Here is a 17,646-nt window from a genome sequence, read left to right as displayed (position 1 = left end):
GCGAGCGGGCCTCCCGCCGGGCTCGACCTGGCCGCGGGGCGGCCTCTTCAGCCCTCAGTACCCTCCAGCAACGCCTGCGGAGAGAGCCGAATCCCCGGCGAGCGCCGCGCAGAGCCCCTCCTCAGCGTCCGCCCCGGCCCCGCCAGCACCCCGAGAAGAAGCGCGCACTCCTCAGGCTCCGCCACCACGCACGACCCTAGCGGCCGCTCGGGGGCGGGCCCCGCGCAGCGACGTCACGGCGCGCCATGCGCCGGGTCGAAGTTCAGCCCCGCCCTCGCTTCCCCCTCGCTGTCTCCTCGGCCTGCGCTGCCGCCGCCGCCGCTGTGGGCCCGGCTCCGCTCCGTCCGCTGCGCCGCTTTCTTCCCTCCGCGTTGCCCGGCCGGCCGCCATGGCGAACGTGGCCGACACGAAGCTGTATGACATCCTGGGCGTCCCGCCCGGCGCCAGCGAGAACGAGCTGAAGAAGGTATCGGGGAGCGCGCCGGCCAGGCAGGGTGTGAGGGCGCGGGCCTGCGCGCTGGGGCGGCCCACGAGCCGGCGCCGGCCGCTGCGGCCCCGGCCGCGGCACTCCGGCCTCGGCTGACCTTGGGCCAGCGGCCCCGCCCGTAGATGCATCAAGTCAAACCCACCCCTGCGCAAACGCCGAAGACGCTTCCTCCCTCCTTCCCCCGGCGCGGCGCTCCCCGCGCGGAGGTCACCACCTGGAAAAACAGGTTGGACCGAGGCGCCCGCGCATCCCGGCCGGGAGAGGAGCTGTCCGCGCCGGGGCCGGGCCCGCGCCGGTGCGGGGCCCGGAGGGCCGGGCGGTCGGGATGGGCGCTGGGGCCGCGGCCGCGGGAGCTGCGCCCGCCCTCCGCTCGGGGCCCGGTGGTGGCGGGGGTGTGCGGCGGGCATGGTTCTGTGGACAGGTACTCAGACGTTCGGTGCCCGCAGAGGAGCCCGCCGTGCCCAGCCAGACGCCGGGGCGCGCCGCCTAAAGATAAATAGAGGCCTCGCTATCGCTCTTCGCAGTGCTGCGACTCTTTGGTCTCAGGATTGCAGAGCCCTGGAGGCGGCTGATCCAGCCCCACGGCATCCTCCCGGAGCCGAGGGCATCCGGGTTGGCAGGCTGGGAAAAGGAGACTGGTCCTCCGGCGGTGGGACGGTGGAGGTGGAGTAGCGCGGACTTCCTGTGCCCGACCGGAAGTGCTGGTCCGCGTTATGTAACGCGTGTGTCTGGGGTGCGCGCTGGGGCTGCGTCCCCCCGCCTGGTGCGTGCCGCCCCGCGGGGCTGAGGGCGCCCCAGCGATGACGACCCGGGTTAATCCGCCATGTGAAGGTAGAACACGGCCTGGCAGTCTTCTTGGCTTCCCTCATGTTGCGGAGAGGGAAGGCAGGAGCTGTCCTGAGTAGGGGTTCTTGCCTTAGCGTCACTTTTAGTAATAATGCTTTGCAGTTTGTAAAGCTGAACAGTCATTTCTTTACGTTCGTTGGAGCCTTTTTGGTCTAGTTACTGGCCATCAAAAACGTTTGACAACAGTGGAAATAGAGAATTTTTCAGTATTTTGGTTTTTTCCAAAGAAAAAATTGTTCTATTGTTCGTATCTGACTTGAACCTATTTTCAAGTATAACTACTGTTTGCTCTGTTATATCAAATTAGTGAGTAAACAATATTAAGATGGAAAATGCTAAACAATTCCAAGGAATGAAAGATACTTGTGAAAGGTTATGATTTTAGGACATTGCTTCTCAGAAAAGTGGATATTAGGTTAGTACTCACAAATCTGTAAACCGGTCTTTGTATGTAACCTTTTTTTTAATTCTTTATTACAGGCCTACAGAAAGTTAGCCAAGGAATACCATCCTGATAAGAATCCAAATGCTGGTGACAAAGTAAGTTAAGATATTTGAGATTTTTTTCCCTGAAGTTTCAGTTTTAAACTTAAATTGCCCTCTTTGAAAAAAGGAATATTGTAAGAAAAGTCCATCTATGTCCATAAAGCCAAATTTTTATGTTAAAGAGTATTTTGGTTTTGCCATGGGAATACTAACATTCTGGGCATTGGTAGGTAGGAAATAGGAACCAGAATCAAACTAAAGGTGACTTGCAACTTTTATTAGAGTTACGTGGATTCTAGATTCCTGTAGCCTTTCCTCTCTCTTCTCTTTGAAAATTCAGTTGTTTTCATTTTTATTTTTTCTTTATAGTTCAAAGAAATAAGTTTTGCATATGAAGTACTATCAAATCCTGAGAAGCGTGAGTTGTATGACAGATATGGAGAACAAGGTCTTCGGGAAGGGAGCGGCGGAGGTGGTGGCATGGATGATATTTTCTCTCACATTTTTGGTGGGGGATTGTTTGGCTTCATGGGCAATCAGAGTAGAAGTCGAAATGGCAGAAGAAGAGGAGAAGACATGATGCATCCACTCAAGTAAGTATCTTTTTCTTTTTTAAAAAAATATTAAGTGCTTTGTTTTCAAGTAGTAATATTCAGTAGAGGAAAAAGTATCAAAAAATGTTCCATCCCTCATCAGAAAAAAAAATCTTCTATTTGCCTTACTGTCCTCATTGGGTGACTAAATTGAATTTGATAGCCTGATGCTTGTATGTTGCTACAAATTTTAAAGGATTGTTGGTGTTTTTACTGCGTAGGAAGATGATTTTGTTATATGCTTCTGAGGCTGCTTGTTACTATATGATTTAAAATTTCAATTATGAAGATTCTTTTCTTTGACGTCTGTAGATCTTCCAAGTTACTTTTTATTTAAAAACTTACAAAGTAAGTGACTGTCTGGCTAGTTTGTTTACATGTTACAGTCACTCATTACTTGATCCTCAATGTGAACTCTCCTAAAGTGGTTGCCATGGAGCTTGCTGGCTTCAAGCCTGACATTAACCTGCCAACATATGAATGGTGCCTGACCTTGATCTTAGACTTCGAACCCATGAATATGAACCCTCTATAATATGAACATAACTATTTCAGTTTGCAAAATTTGTGAAGTCTTTTATCTGTTAATTTTTTCGTGAACCAATGATGATTTTACTAGTGAATGCCAAAGAAAGTTCAGTGTTTATTTAAAATATTTCATATTATCTAGTTTATACATTTGAGTAGATTAGAGGAACTACTCTGTTACATTGTTTGAGTCTCATTCTTAAATTTGTTTGTATTTTAAAAGAATTTATCCTCAGAAATAAATTATCATTTGGATATCATTCCAAGAGTGATATTCGTGCTCCGTGGGTTAGTTCTTCCATGTTTTTGTTTGATGTAGAAATGGTCTGAGAAGTAATAGGATTGAGAGAGTGCTTGCTGTACCTTATAGTTCTTCATATTCTCTTTAAAAATTTTTTTCATACTATACAGTAGATGCAGTTTAACGTTATTTAAAATTTTCCTGTTTTATAGCATTTCATTTTGAGTGCCTTTATAGGATTCCAGTCTGTGATTTATTTAATCATTCACCTTTTCTGTAGAATGTTGCCAGTCTTTTTCTATAATAAATAGTGCTGCCTTGAGGATCTTTATATCCAGCTTTGCCACTTCTTGGCAGAGATTCCCAGGCAGGCGTCAGTGTTTTGAGGCTAATAAAGACAACTAAATTGCCTGGATTGTGCCAGTTTAGCCCCACTGGTGAAGAATGCCAGCTTCGCCAGACCATTAACCCACATTTTTCCTTCCTTGGCCATGTTTGTTGGAATGAGGATTTTTCTGGCCTCTTAGATAATGGTTTTGCATACTAATTGTAATTTAATATGTAGGGGGTAAAAGACCTACCTATTTGTTTTTTGTAAATGACTTGGTTAAAGGTTCTTTTTTTTTTTTTAAGAGAAGTAGGGCGAGTTTTACTTGAGCCAGAGTGAGGATTATAACCTAGGAAAGCCTTAAAAAGTGTTCTGCGGTTAAAGGTTCTTAATAAGGAGTATAAAAGACAGGTGCAACCAATTGCTTTTATCCAATTGCTTTTATCCAAGGTTAAGCCGTAGATATGCTGTTGTTTGGAAGTGTTGGTAATGTTTTGTCTGTAAGTGTTTTGTTCTTGTACTACCTAGAATGTATAAAAGTTTTAGCTTGAAATAACAATTTTGAGAAAGTTTGAATACTACAAAATAGTACAGGTGCTTTGCAAAATACTTTAACTATTTTTTTGTTTTTTACTACTAAAACAGAAGTAGAGTTTTACTACTAAAGGAGATTTAAAAACACCATGAGAAAGGTAGAACCAAATTAAATGCGTTGCTGCCAGATCCTAAATGAATAGTATTTTTGAGACTTTTGATGTACATAGATTTTTTTTGAGATTAGTGTGGAAATGAATGGTCCTATAAATCAAATATGTTATATGAATAAAAGTGAGTTGTGTTTTGTCAGTTGTATGTTTTTAATAGGCTTTTTAACTCAACCTTTTTGGGTTGTCAACCCCTTTGAAAATTTGGTAAAAGTTGTTCAAATACACAATTTTGCTAATAATTCAGTGTGTTCTTCAGACCTCTAAAACTTGTAGGCTCTCTATTGAAAACCTGTACTTTTCCTCTCTGTCGCACTGTAGATAAGGGCACTTTTTTTTTTTTTTTTGTGAGACATATGCAATCTAAATGCTTCCTATGAGTTGTAATATAACTTTGTAGCCTTTCTGAATTGTCCTTGGAGGGAGCAGAGCCTTGTAATAGAGCATGGACTCTGGAGCCAGGCTGCCTGTGTGATCTTGGGCAAGTTACTTAACCTTTCTGTGCTCAGTTTTGTCTTGTAAAATGGAGACAATAATTGTACCTTTTTCAGAAGATTCGATTAGGTGGAGGGCTCCTGCCTGAGGCTAGAAGAAGGTTGTGATGCTTGAGTTTGTGCAATTATCAGCTTTCTCAGAAAATGCAGTGTAGCAGACTGTTGGCCTGATCCTGTAGGTTCTGGCTTTGAGCACCCTATATACTGTCCATAGCCATAAAATCTTCCTGCTAATTTAAGTCACAAAATAAAACCTTAGGTTTACTTAATGTAAGATGTTTTTGAATTCTTTGTTTTAAAAGATTAGAGTGAGATTTGCTATATCAGTTGTCACTTATATCTTGTATTTAAGAGAACTTGGCAAAATTTGATTGAACCTCATTCTTTTTTCCCCAGAGTATCTTTAGAAGATCTGTATAATGGCAAGACAACCAAACTACAACTTAGCAAGAATGTACTCTGTGGTGCGTGCAATGGGTAAGCGTGTGTTTTGGTTTATGATGTAAATTTCATCTGCTCTTTCAGTGGCACAGTTAGTCTACACCAGGTAAAAATTGTTCATGATTTAAAACTAACTACCTAACAAAGAACATTTTCTGATACGTCTGAAAGTCAGTTTAAATACCATTCATTGGGAGTTGAAAAGGAGGGTGAAAAACACAATTCCTGTTTGTCATGGCCTATTGGAATGGTCTATGGGCAAAAGTTTAATTTATACTTTCTCTTGCTTTAGCCAAGGTGGAAAGTCTGGAGCTGTTCAGAAGTGTAGTGCCTGTCGGGGTCGAGGTGTACGCATCATGATCAGACAGCTGGCTCCAGGAATGGTACAGCAGATGCAGTCTGTGTGTTCTGATTGTAATGGAGAAGGTACGCATGCCAGTGCTTCTCTGCTCTTATGTTGAAATGAATTGGGAATGCAGAAATTGGAGAGGCTTGCGATTTTTCTTTTTTAACGTGTGTTTCTATTTGTCTTATTAAAGAAAAAATAGAGAGTTCTAAAAGAAAAATGTGAAATAATTATTCCATTATGCATAGGCCCAATGAATACAGATAAACAGTCAATTTGTATTATGTTCAGTGAAATGTTAGTCTTTTTTAATTCCAAAAAGACTGGCAAAGTTTTTTGTCCCTTTGTATTTTCAAAGGTTATATTTGATAAAGAGGGAGACAGCAAATTGTTTAGTTATCATTCGGGTAAGTGGAGGATTTTACTGTAAAGCTTTAGTTAGTTTTTAAGGGTAGACATTGGGATTGATGCTCTTCCCACAGAAGTAAATGTTTTAGGCTTTGTGGGCAGAAATGGTTTTTAAACCTACTACTCACCTCAACCCTAATTTTAGCACTTTTATAGCCACAGACAATATGTAAACAAATGGGCGTAACTGGCTTCTAATTAAACATTACAAAAACAAGAGCATGTCCAATTTGGCCTGTGGGCCTTCGTTTGCCAACCCCTGTTCTAGAGCAGTGCTATCCAATAGGATTTTTCTGCAATGATGGAAATGTTCTATATATGCAGTGTCTAGTACGGTAGCCACTAGCCACCTGTGGCTATGGAGTACTTGTAATGTGGCTAGTGCGACTGAGGAACTGATTTTTTTTTTTTTTAATTTTAATTAATTTAAACTTAAAACTAAATAACCACAGATGGCCTGTGGCTACCATATTGGACAGCACAGTTTCAAATTGCTTTTGAGCATCCTTTTCCAAATTGCTTCTGGAAGTGATGAGATAATTTGGAGAAGCTGCGTATTATATTCTCCTGCTAGAGAGTCTCAGTGCATTTTACCTTATTAAAGTTTCTAATAATTCCCACTATTAAGAAACCAGAATTGACTGAAATCTTTTCTCATGTACCATTACCACTTTTAGGAACTGGTGTTTTGTAGAACATATTTTGCAAAAGCAGTGTTCTAGAAACAGTCCCTGAAGTTATTAATTATACATGTCATCTAAGCAGTAAAGTGTGCCAGTAATCAGCCATTAGAAACCAATGCTATTTTTTCACAGTATACTATGTACAACTTGAGTTTTACTTTATTATGCCACAATAAAATGTTTCAAAAGAGTGCATAGAAGAGAAAAGAAGCTGTGTTATCCTAAACATGGTAGGGAGGTACTCAGTGTCAGCTAAAGTTCAGTCATCTCCAGTTGGTTTTGGATAATTCTCAATGATGCGTACCTCAATAAAAGGAAGGTCCATAATGGGGGACACCTGAGCAGGGTTTAGTCTGTGAAATAAATAAAATCCAGTACCAACTATACGATGTGATAATGAGCCATAAAGGATATTTAAATTTTTATTTGGGTTGTGTCTGTTAACAGAGTTAAACTTAAATGAAACTAAGACTGAAAACAAAATAATGAAGAAACACTTGTAGAAGCTTCAGCATCTGACTAGCCATTTCGTTTCCTTGATCCTTAGGCTTTGTTTTACCTTTAGAAAGTAGAGTCAGGAGCCAAGAAAGTATTGTTGTTTAAGGTACATTACAGTCTGAAACGAGACTGGGTAGCTGGGTCCTTCAGTACCCTGTAGTAAGATGTGAGTTTTTGTTATGAGGAATGATACTTTAAAGAAAACTTTAGGTAGCAATTAAAAGAAGTTCAGAAAATTTCTTTAATGAATAAAGGCATTTTCAAGACCTGTCTTACTTAAGAGTACAGTATAGTACTCTTGCTGGAAGTTTGAATGACCTCTCTTTGCAGGAGAGGTAATTAATGAAAAGGACCGCTGTAAAAAATGTGAAGGGAAGAAGGTGATTAAAGAAGTCAAGATTCTTGAAGTCCACGTAGACAAAGGCATGAAACACGGACAGAGAATTACGTTCACTGGGGAAGCAGACCAGGCCCCAGGAGTCGAACCAGGAGACATTGTTCTTTTGCTACAAGAGAAGGAACATGAGGTAATCTCCTTTTTGTTTGTTTTATTCAGAAATGGGTCTTGGGCCGGCGCTGTGGCTTAGCGGTTAAGTGCACGCGCTCTGCTGCTGGCGGCCCGGGTTTGGATCCGGGTGCGCACCGACGCACCGCTTCTCTGGCCATGCTGAGGGCGCGTCCCACATACAGCAATTAGAAGGATGTGCAGCTATGACATACAACTATCTACTGGGGCTTTGGGGGAAAAAATTAATAAATAAAATTATTTAAAAAAAAAACAGAAATGGGTCTTCCATGCAAGATACAGCTTAGATCTGTTTGGGTTCGCTGGAGTAACACTGATCATAGACGAAGTTGTTATTGTTAAGTAGTTAGGCTGAGTTCATAAGAGCTGTCTGGTTTGTTTAGTACAGGCATACTTCAGAGATATTGCAGGTCACTTCCAGGCCAGTGCAACAAAGTGAGTCACACGAATTGTTTGGTTTCCCATTGCATATAAGAGTTATGTTTACACTGTAGTCTGTTAAATATGCAATAGTATTATGTCTAAGAAAACAATATACATACCTTAATTAAAAAATACTTGATTGGTAAAAAATGCTAATCATCTTCTGAACCTTCAGCAAATCATAAATCTTTGCTGATGGAGAGTCTTGCCTCGGTGTTGATGGCTGCTGACTGATCAGGGTGGTGGTTGCTGAAGGCTGGGGTGGCTGTGGCAATTTCTTAAAATAAGACAACAGTGAAGTTTGCCACTTGAGTGACTCTTCCTTTCATGAACAATTTCTCTGTAGAATGCGATGCTGTTTGATAGCATTTTACCCACAGTAGAACTTCTTTCAAAATTGGAGTCAGTTCTCTCACTCAAACCCTGCTGCTGCTTTGTCAACTAGGTTTACGTAATATTCCAAATCCTTTGTTGTCATGTCAACAGTCTTCACAGCATCTTCACCAGGAGTATATTCCATCTCAAGAAACCACTTTCTCTGCTCATCTACAAGAAGCAACTCCTCATCCGTTAAAAGTTTTTCTTTTTTTTTTGTGAGGAAGATCAGCCCTGAGCTAACATCCATGCCAATCCTCCTCTTTTTGCTGAGGAAGACCGGCCCTGAGCTAACATCTATTGCCAGTCCTCCTCCATTTTTTCCCTTTTTCTCCCCAAAGCCCCAGTAGATAGTTGTATGTCATAGTTGCACATCCTCCTAGTTGCTGTATGTGGGATGCCGCCTCAACATGGCCAGACAAGCAGTGCATTGGTGCACGCCCGGATCCGAACCTGGGCTGCCAGTAGCAGAGCATGCGCTCTCAACTGCTAAGCCATGGGGCCGGCCCCACGTTAAAAGTTTTATCATGAGATTGCAGCGGTTCAGTCACATCTTCAGGCTCCACTTCTAATTCTAGTTGCCATGCTGTTTCTACCACATTTGCAGTTACTTCCTCCATTGAAGTCTTGAACCCCTCAAAGTCGTTGATGAGGGCTGGAATCAACTTCTTTCAAACTCCTGTTAACATTGATATTTATTTTAAATAATAAGACTTGCAAGTTGAAATTACTCCTGATTTTTTTTACAGCTGATCCATGGGCTACAGAAGGGATGTTGTCGTAGGCATGAAAACAACATTAATCTCATTGTACATCTCCATCAGAGCTCTTGGGTGACCAGGTGCATTGTCAATAAGCAGTGATATTTTGAAAGGAATTTTTTTTTCTGAGCAGTAGGTCTCAGCAGTGGGCTTAAAATATTCAATCAACCATGTTGTAAACAAATGTGCTGTCATCCAGGCTTTGTTGTTCCATTTATAGAGCGCAGGCAGAATAGATTTAGCATAATTCTTAAGGGCCCTAGAATTTTTGGAATGGTAAATGAGCATTGGCTTCAACTTAAAGTCACCAGCTGCATTAGCCCCTAACAAGCGAGTCAGCCTGTCCTTTGAAGCTTTGAAGTCAGGCATTGACTTCTCCTCTCTAGCTATGAAAGTCCTAGATGGCATCTTCCAATATAAGGCTATTTCATCTACGTTGAAAATCTGTTGTTTAGGGTAGCCACTGATTATCTTAGCTAGATCTTCTGGATAACTTGTGCAGCTTATACATCAGTATTTGTGCTTCACCTTGCCTATTATGTTATGGAGATGACTTCTTTCCTTAAACTTCATAGACTAACCTCTGCTAGCTTACAGCTTTTCTTCTGCAGCTTGCTCACCTCTTTCAGCCTTCCTAGAATTGAAGACAGTTGGGCCTTGCTCTGGTTTAGGCTTTGGCTTAAGGGAATGTTGTTGCTGGTTTGATCTTCTATCCAGACCACTAAAACTTTCTCCATATCAGCAGTAAGGCTGTCTTGCTTTCTTATCATTTGTGTGTTCACGAGTGGCACTTTTAATTTCTTTCAGGAACTTTTCCTTTGCATTCACGGTTTGGCTGACTGGCACAAGAGGCCTAGCTTTTGGCCTGTCTTACCTTTCGATGTGCCGCCTTCACTAAGCTTAATCATTTCTAGCTTTTGATTTAAAGTGAGAGACTTGTGATTCTTCCTTTCACTTGAACACTTAGAGGCCATTGTAGGGTTATTAATTGGCCTAAATTCAATATTCTATCTGAGGGAATACGAAGGCCCAAGGAGAGGGAGAGGCATGGGGGAATAGCCAATCTGGCTGGTCAGTGGAGCAGTCAGAACACACACAACATTTATCAATTAAGTTTTCCATCTTAAATGGGCACAGTTTGTGGCACCCCAAAACAATTAGAATAGTAACATCAAAGATCACTGATCACAGACACCATAACAAATAATGAAAAAGTTTGAAATATTGCGAGATTTACCGAAATGTGACACAGATGTGAAGTGAGCCGATGCTGTTGGAAAAATGGCACCAAAAGACTTGCTTGACGCAGGCTTGGCACAAACCTTCAATTGCAGTAAAGCAAGGTATGCCTGTAGACCAACAAGGCAGGTGTAGTCAGAAGCACTGTAGAAGGTCATAGCTCTGCCACTGCACTGTACCCTTAAGTAATCCTATTGTCTCTACCCCATTTTCCTTGTTTATGAAAATAAGGGCATTGGACGGGGTGATCTAAGTTGCACTGTGAAACTCCTTTGATGGGTGGTAAGTGGCCAGGGCTTCAGTCGCCAGTGCTGCTCTGTTGATTTGTTTTACATATCAGGTATCCAGTTGAGCTTTTCTTGACATAAAATCTTCTGCCGTTAAAAAAAAATTTTATTTTAAGATTTCTGATTGAATATGTATTGTATCTGTTATGTACAGGGCAAAATGAACCAGTCTGTGTGATCTAGTATATGTTATTTTGATTATACTATTGCACCTATATTTTTTAATGTGCTGTATAACATACTGTAGATCTTTATTCATGAAGAATGTGTCTGGAGCTCTTCATGAAACACCCCTTTAGTATAATCACCCAAATTCTTGAATATTGAAGCATTTGACAGGGTTCTGGCTTCGTACTTGATCACATTGACTCGAGTTCTTCTGAAAGTCTTTACTTGTACATCACAAGTCAACCACTTTTTTAGTTTACGCTAAAATTTTCTCCCATTTGATGGTGATTTCTAGAAATAAAGTAAATTTTAAAAATCACTTCAAGTATCCAATAGAGAATAAAGCCATGTTGAGTTGCAGATTCTGGGAATTTGATTAGATTCCTTCCCTCACTGGGTTGTGATTTGCTCTCCTACACTAGTTTTTCTCAGGGTATACTAGTCAAATTTCTTGCCTTAGCCAAGCTATAAATTACTATGTGGTTCTTGGCCCTTCGTGGATATTGCCAAACCTACAAATGGCAGGGGTCTCCTAGATTGCTAAAAAATAGGAGTAATTTCTACAATTCTGCCTTAGGGTTTTGTAGGTTGAAATATTTTAACTCTTACAAGATTCTCTGTTAACTGGCATTTTAGCCACTTCCTCATTTGTTTAATTTTGCCTTCCATGAACAACACCATACAAGGCATAAAAGACAGAAAGATAGAAAGACAGCCAAGTAAATGAGACGTTTATAATCTGCTTGGTATAGAGTAAATATATATTGTATATATATTTAATATATATAATATAGAGTAAAATGTATTATAAGATGGTGCAAACAGCATGTGGGTATTTTCATTGATATATCATTGGAACAGTTTGAGGGCACTTATCAAATGATGTCTGGCAGTGCAGCAGAGGGAGAGTAGTGAGGAAGTAAAGAAGTAATGCTTATTTGGAGGAGAGTAAAGATGGTGTTTTTGAGTTTTTGGCATGTCAAACTGATGGTGAAACCTTTTTTTACCACTAAGTTCAGTCTTTAATGTTGCTATATAATTAAATTGGGATTTTTAAAATAAAGAGCACTGGATTTGGAGACAAGGGACTTAAGTTCTGACTCTCATTTATTAGCTTTGGCTTCCTGGGGCTTGGCTTTGCTTGCTAAAAACAAAGATAGTCCTCCCTCAGAAGGATGTTAGAGAATCAGATGAGGGAATGAATAAGCTGCTTGTCTTTCTGGGGCTGTAGGGAGGTGTTTGGAAGTAAGTTACTTCTTAAAATTGTTGGCAGCAGTGGAATTGCATGCAATTTCCAACAGACAGCAGATGTAACAGGTTGTCTCAAGTAGAAAATAGAAGATGGTAAAGGTTAGAATGGAAGTTCATCTAATAAGAGGTCACAGGTTCTTCCTTCTTGGTTTTATTATGACCAGTAAAATAAATTTGAGCCCAAAATGAGATTTAGGCATCTTATTTAATTTATACCACTGAAAATATTAACCCTCTGAAGAAAACTTGACTAGTTTGAACTAGTTCATGAGAAAGCTTGTTATTTTGTTTTGGGCTTTTTTTCCCCCCATTCCTAACACTTGTGCTGAAGGAATTGTCAGGCCATGAGATTAGGGTGGGTGCTGTAGCTGAAACACGGTATAAATCTTCTGGTCTAAAAACGTTGGATTTTGAGAGTGCTATACATTACGTGTATTCATCTTTCTGTATAAGTGTTTGTATATTTTGGTGATCTGGCTACCATTGTGCGTTTGTACAGCAAAGAACCACAGTATTTGGTGATGTTAGTCCCTCCTCAGTACTCTATACGTTTTTCTTTCAGAAATTATTATAGCTTCTAAGTGTTTTACTGTCTGGTTCTTGGTAGTCCCTCCTCATTAAATCTTGTTTTCAGAAATTCCCTGACTGTCCTTGCTTTGTTTATTCTCCACTTGAATTTTAGCATCAAATTGTCTAGCCTACCCACCACTCCCTCTGGTCCCCTCCCCCCAAAAAACAACTGTGGTATCATTTTTTTATTAGAATCACTTTAAGTTGAGCTCTCCTATCCAAGAATATGATATCCTTTCTTGCTCTCTACTTCTTATATAGCTTTCAGCAAAGGATATTTGGTTAAAGATGGTTCTTACAACACTAATATTGTAAGATGTTCAGAAATCCTAGCATTTTATAGTTGTAAAAGCATTGGGAAGTCCTGCATGAAAGAAATCTTATTGAAATTAATTTTCCCACCCTTTGTGAGAAACGCTTGAGTAAATGTACATAGATATGCATTCAGTGGTTTTCAAACTTTAGTGTACATTAGAATCATAAGTGTCCTCGTGCTGCTGAGGCTGCTGGTCCAGGACCACTGGTCAAGATAATGGTTTGAGGGGCCGGCCCCGTGGCATAGCGGTTAAGTGCGCGCACTCCTCTTCTGGCGGCCTGGGTTCGGATCCCGGGCGTGCACTGACGCACCGCTTGACAGGCCATGCTGTGGCGGCGTCCCACATAAAGTGGAGGAAGATGGGCACGGATGTTATCTCAGGGCCGGTCTTCCTCAGCAAAAAGAGGAGGATTGGCATGGATGTTAGCTCAGGGCTGATCTTCCCCCCCCCCCCCAAAAAAAAAAGATAATGGCTTGAGATGAACTTTCCTTCATGGGTAGAGTTAGGAAGGTAATTTAGGAAAAGAAGATATGTTTCAGGTTTCCTCTTTTCCCTGAATGAACTGGCCAGCATTATTCTTTGGAAGACAGACTATCTTATTGAAAAAAAATCAAGGAGACCTTCACTGCAGTTACTTTTGTTTCATCTTAAATTTCAGAAGTTAAGTGTAGATACTTGTAAATTCTAATAAGCAAAAATTACAAGTCGGGCATGTGTGAAATTGGATGTATTTTTCCTACACATGGAAAGCTCAGAACCATTCTTGTTGTTTATTGAATAACCTTTGCATTACCTAGTCCGTAGGCTTATAAGCCAGCTTGAGCATTTGGTGTTTGATTTACATCTAAAGTTCAAAGCATCTAAGCAAGTTTTGAATTTTAGGTGAGAGAAAACTTGTTTGTGTGCATGTGAAGCATGGCCTTGGCTCTTGACTGGCTTAGCATTCCATATTGAGCTTTTGATGTTGAACTTGGACCCTCCCCTTCCCGTGTTAGGATCATGTCTGGGCAGCACTCCAAGGTGAACCTGTCCTACAGAATCCCGCTGGGCCTGCTACACCTCTTTGCTCAGAGGCAGGGTCAGGGAATGGGCCTTAATTGCAGAATATACCTTGTTCTGTTTTTGGAGCCTCAGCTGTGCCTTAAGCCATTGTTTTCCCAATTCCATTGCTTTTCTGATAGAAGTTTTTAGCATATTACTTGAGATTAGCTAGGTTTCCTTATATGAATTTAGGGGATTAGGGGTGGTGGCGGTTTGGCTTTTGCAATAAATGGTAGAATTAAGGTTTTGAAATTGATTCAAGGAACACAGCACAACAGAATATGGCTCCATAATTTTTTTTAAGAAATGTTTTTGTGTGCTTTATTTGTAGGTGTTCCAGAGAGATGGCAATGATTTGCACATGACATATAAGATAGGACTTGTTGAAGCTCTGTGTGGATTTCAGTTCACATTTAAGCACCTTGATGGACGTCAGATTGTGGTGAAATACCCCCCTGGCAAAGTAATTGAACCAGGTAAATCTTGATTTTTGTCTGATCCAGGATTTCATGTGTTCTTTTACAATTTGTAATTTTTTATAGTAGGTGAATCTCAAAAGAATATTATTGAGTGCCTTTCTTCTTCGGTAAAATTCTTAATAGTTTTTCTCTTGATGACTTAAATAATAGGATGTGTCCGTGTAGTTCGAGGTGAAGGAATGCCACAGTATCGTAATCCCTTTGAAAAGGGTGATCTTTATATAAAGTTTGATGTGCAGTTTCCTGAAAACAACTGGATCAACCCAGACAAGCTTTCTGTAAGTGTTCTCTCAATTTAAGCAACAGATGATTGAAAGTTTAGTAATGGTTGTGTTTCTTTGTCATCTTCCATTTGTTTTTCGTGCTAAGATTAGACTATACAATTTATAAAATTTTACTTTTTAAGTATTTGAGTGATTAGTGGGCTGTCCTAGTTGCTACTGAAGTGAGGATTGCTGGTGTAAACATTTATGGGGCCAGGCAGGGGATGGTAAAGGAGTAAAGCGGACTGGGTGTGAGGTGGTGGTGGGAAGATGGGGACTCCCTGGCAAGCAGATCCCTCACCTGAAGATCAGGGCATCTCCCAGCTTAGCATATGCTGGTTGTTCCATGCAGGAAGCCATGTCTTGTGTGAAATTTTCCAGTGTTTAAATATTGGCAACTAATTCCAGGCTTTTTTTGTTTTCTAAGCAATAGATGGGTTGCACAAAAGATGTCTACATATTTTGCCTATGGGTCATCAGTTTGTGGTCTCTGGCTTAAAGTGCGAACTTAAACTCTCAAAGGAGCATAACACCTTGGATTGTATCAAAAGGGGGTGTTGATGAAGATCTTACAACTAACCTTATTTTTGTTTGTTCTAATGAAGGAACTAGAAGATCTTCTGCCATCTAGACCAGAAGTTCCAAACATAATTGGAGACACAGAGGAGGTGGAGCTTCAGGAATTTGATAGCACTCGGGGCTCAGGAGGTGGTCAGAGGCGTGAAGCCTATAATGATAGCTCTGATGAAGAGAGCAGCAGCCATCATGGACCAGGAGTGCAATGTGCCCATCAGTAAACTCTGCAAACAAATTGCACAGGTGGATTTTCTTTCCACGTTTGCCTGGTTTGTTTCCAGCCGTGCAGCTGGAGTGTCTGGTCAGTCCAGATGAACTGATGGACATCTGTTGGTCTATGTGTAACTTTTAAAATTGGTATAGTATCTACAGAGTGTATAATTTAAACTAACCACAGAGCTTTACATCTTCATTTCGACTGTTCTGTAGCAGAATAAAGCACTTGAAAGGAGACAAGACTCCCTTTCACACTTGGGTTATAAGTTTTAGTCCTGGTATCTGTGCTTGATTTTTATCAGTTTTGTGTAGATTTTATGTTTCATATTTTAAATTCAGATCCCATATTGTAAAGTTTGTGTACAATTTGTCCTGAAGCTTTGTGTTTGGCTGCACCTGCATAAGCTGCTACAAATAGAATAAAGAATTTCATAGCCTGTATCTATCATTTAGATGCATGGAAAAATGGGCTTTGCACACAATGGGTTTGGAGCTGACTGGGAACAATGGAAAAAATAACAGCTGTGGTTGTAAAGTTTTTTAGTTTGTTTTTTTTTTTTTTTTTTCTGTTTTTCTGTTTTTGGTTTTTTTTTTTTTTTACCATCTTGTGAAAGGTTTCTGAAACGCGATAATAAAAAGCAGTTGGTGTAAATTATTCTTTGTGTCACATTTTTAGAAGGAAGACATATTTTGAACTGTAAAATGTATCCTTAAATGGGAGAATGTATGCTTAGTTTTGGTTCTTAAACAGCCTTTAAAAACCCATTGGCCTGAAGCTTATGCCTCAGGTACATGCCCATTTTATAGTTTTAAAAGTTGAAAGAAAGTTTGATATGTTGGTAGAAACAGGCTTTATTGGCTTCAATTGATGCTTTTGTAGAGTCAAGGACATCTGAGTTATATAACTCATAAGTTAGGATCCTGAGCACTGGGGCCAGGTTAACCTAGCCTCTGTATCTCCCCCCCACCCTTTTAAAAAATAAGGTAACAGCAAATCAATATTAGAACCATGTCTGCCTAGAACCTGTTAAAATGCTCTGTTTTCATTAAATGTTAAGTTCAAGATTCTCTGTCTCCATTAAGTTGAATATTTGAGATTGGGGGAAGCATTGATTATTACTAATGTTTTATAGAAAAATAAGACTCTTAGGCTGATATGAGAAAAATCAGGTAAAACTACTATGAAAAGTATGTTGTGTTGCTCTTCTTTCCATCTTCTATTACCTTCTTTTCATTCCCAGAGTAGATATTTTTAGAACACACTTTAATTTTAGGGAAAAGAGACAGCAGTTGTAAAAGAACAAATGGGGGAAAACTGAAAACTAAAAATTTTAAATGTATTATGCCATCCCTGAGCCTAAATATAGTTCTTGTAGTTTATTTCTAGGTCTGCCAGAACCTGAATGAAAAAAAAGTGTCCTGGCATTAATCAAGGCCTGTGAGGTTTAAATTATTGCCCTATCCAGTCTACCTCCATTGTACAAAAACTATTTTACAGCCAGCCTGGGCAAGATTCAACAGCATAGTAGTTTTGTATCCAAGGGTCCTTCCCCACAACCACGTTAAGCGTAAGAAATGCAGTGGCAATATAAAGTTTGTAGCCTTTCCAATAAAGGTTTATAAAACATTAGAATTGTTCAGTGTAACTTTCTTTGAATTCTTCTACCCAGGTTTTTTGACTATAGCAAAGAAAACCATAAGGAAGGAGAGTAAAACCGTGTTAAGATCTGTTATTTCACTCAGTCTACTTGCTCTACTTTGTAGAGCACCTGTCTAGAAAATAAGCGTATATAGTGTAATCAACACAAAGAATCTTATAGAATAGCTTTACTGAAATATAATTCATATACGATTAAATCTATCTTTTTAGAAAGGTATATAATTCAGTGATTTTCATTGTATTCAGAGTTTCGCAGCCATCACTGCTATGTAATCCCAAAACATTTTTATCACCCCGGAAAAGAAACCTCAAATCTATTAGCATTCACTCCCCATTCCGTTCCCCAGACCCTGGTGCAATCACTAATCTAGTTTCTGTTACTAAGGAGATGCCTCTTTTGGACATTTTATA

The 17,646-nt window shown here is 40.4% G+C and overlaps 1 protein-coding gene across 1 annotated transcript; it reads left to right on the top strand.

Moving 5' to 3' along the window:
* Nucleotides 1–329: 329 nt before the first annotated feature.
* Nucleotides 330–16,230, top strand: DNAJA2 (DnaJ heat shock protein family (Hsp40) member A2). Its single transcript, XM_058527736.1, has 9 exons — nt 330–466; nt 1,814–1,873; nt 2,189–2,412; nt 5,104–5,184; nt 5,441–5,574; nt 7,414–7,610; nt 14,373–14,517; nt 14,671–14,798; nt 15,389–16,230. Exons 1-9 carry the CDS (start codon nt 389–391, stop codon nt 15,578–15,580), a joined length of 1,239 nt encoding a protein of 412 aa, XP_058383719.1. The 5' UTR covers nt 330–388; the 3' UTR covers nt 15,581–16,230.
* Nucleotides 16,231–17,646: the final 1,416 nt, after the last annotated feature.

This window comes from Diceros bicornis, chromosome 32 (genome assembly GCF_020826845.1).
Source record: "Diceros bicornis minor isolate mBicDic1 chromosome 32, mDicBic1.mat.cur, whole genome shotgun sequence".
Classification (NCBI taxonomy): Eukaryota; Metazoa; Chordata; class Mammalia; order Perissodactyla; family Rhinocerotidae; genus Diceros; species Diceros bicornis.
The sequence above is the reverse complement of the archived record's forward strand: the minus strand, read 5'-3'. Positions and strand labels throughout refer to the sequence as shown.

Excerpts from the sequence above, each read along its gene's own strand:
- DNAJA2 (XM_058527736.1), top strand. The coding sequence starts at position 389 with ATGGCGAACGTGGCCGACACGAAGCTGTATGACATCCTGGGCGTCCCG. Across the intron at positions 5,575-7,413 it reads TTCTGATTGTAATGGAGAAG|GAGAGGTAATTAATGAAAAG; the intron begins GTACGCATGCCA and ends CTCTCTTTGCAG. Across the intron at positions 14,799-15,388 it reads TCAACCCAGACAAGCTTTCT|GAACTAGAAGATCTTCTGCC; the intron begins GTAAGTGTTCTC and ends GTTCTAATGAAG.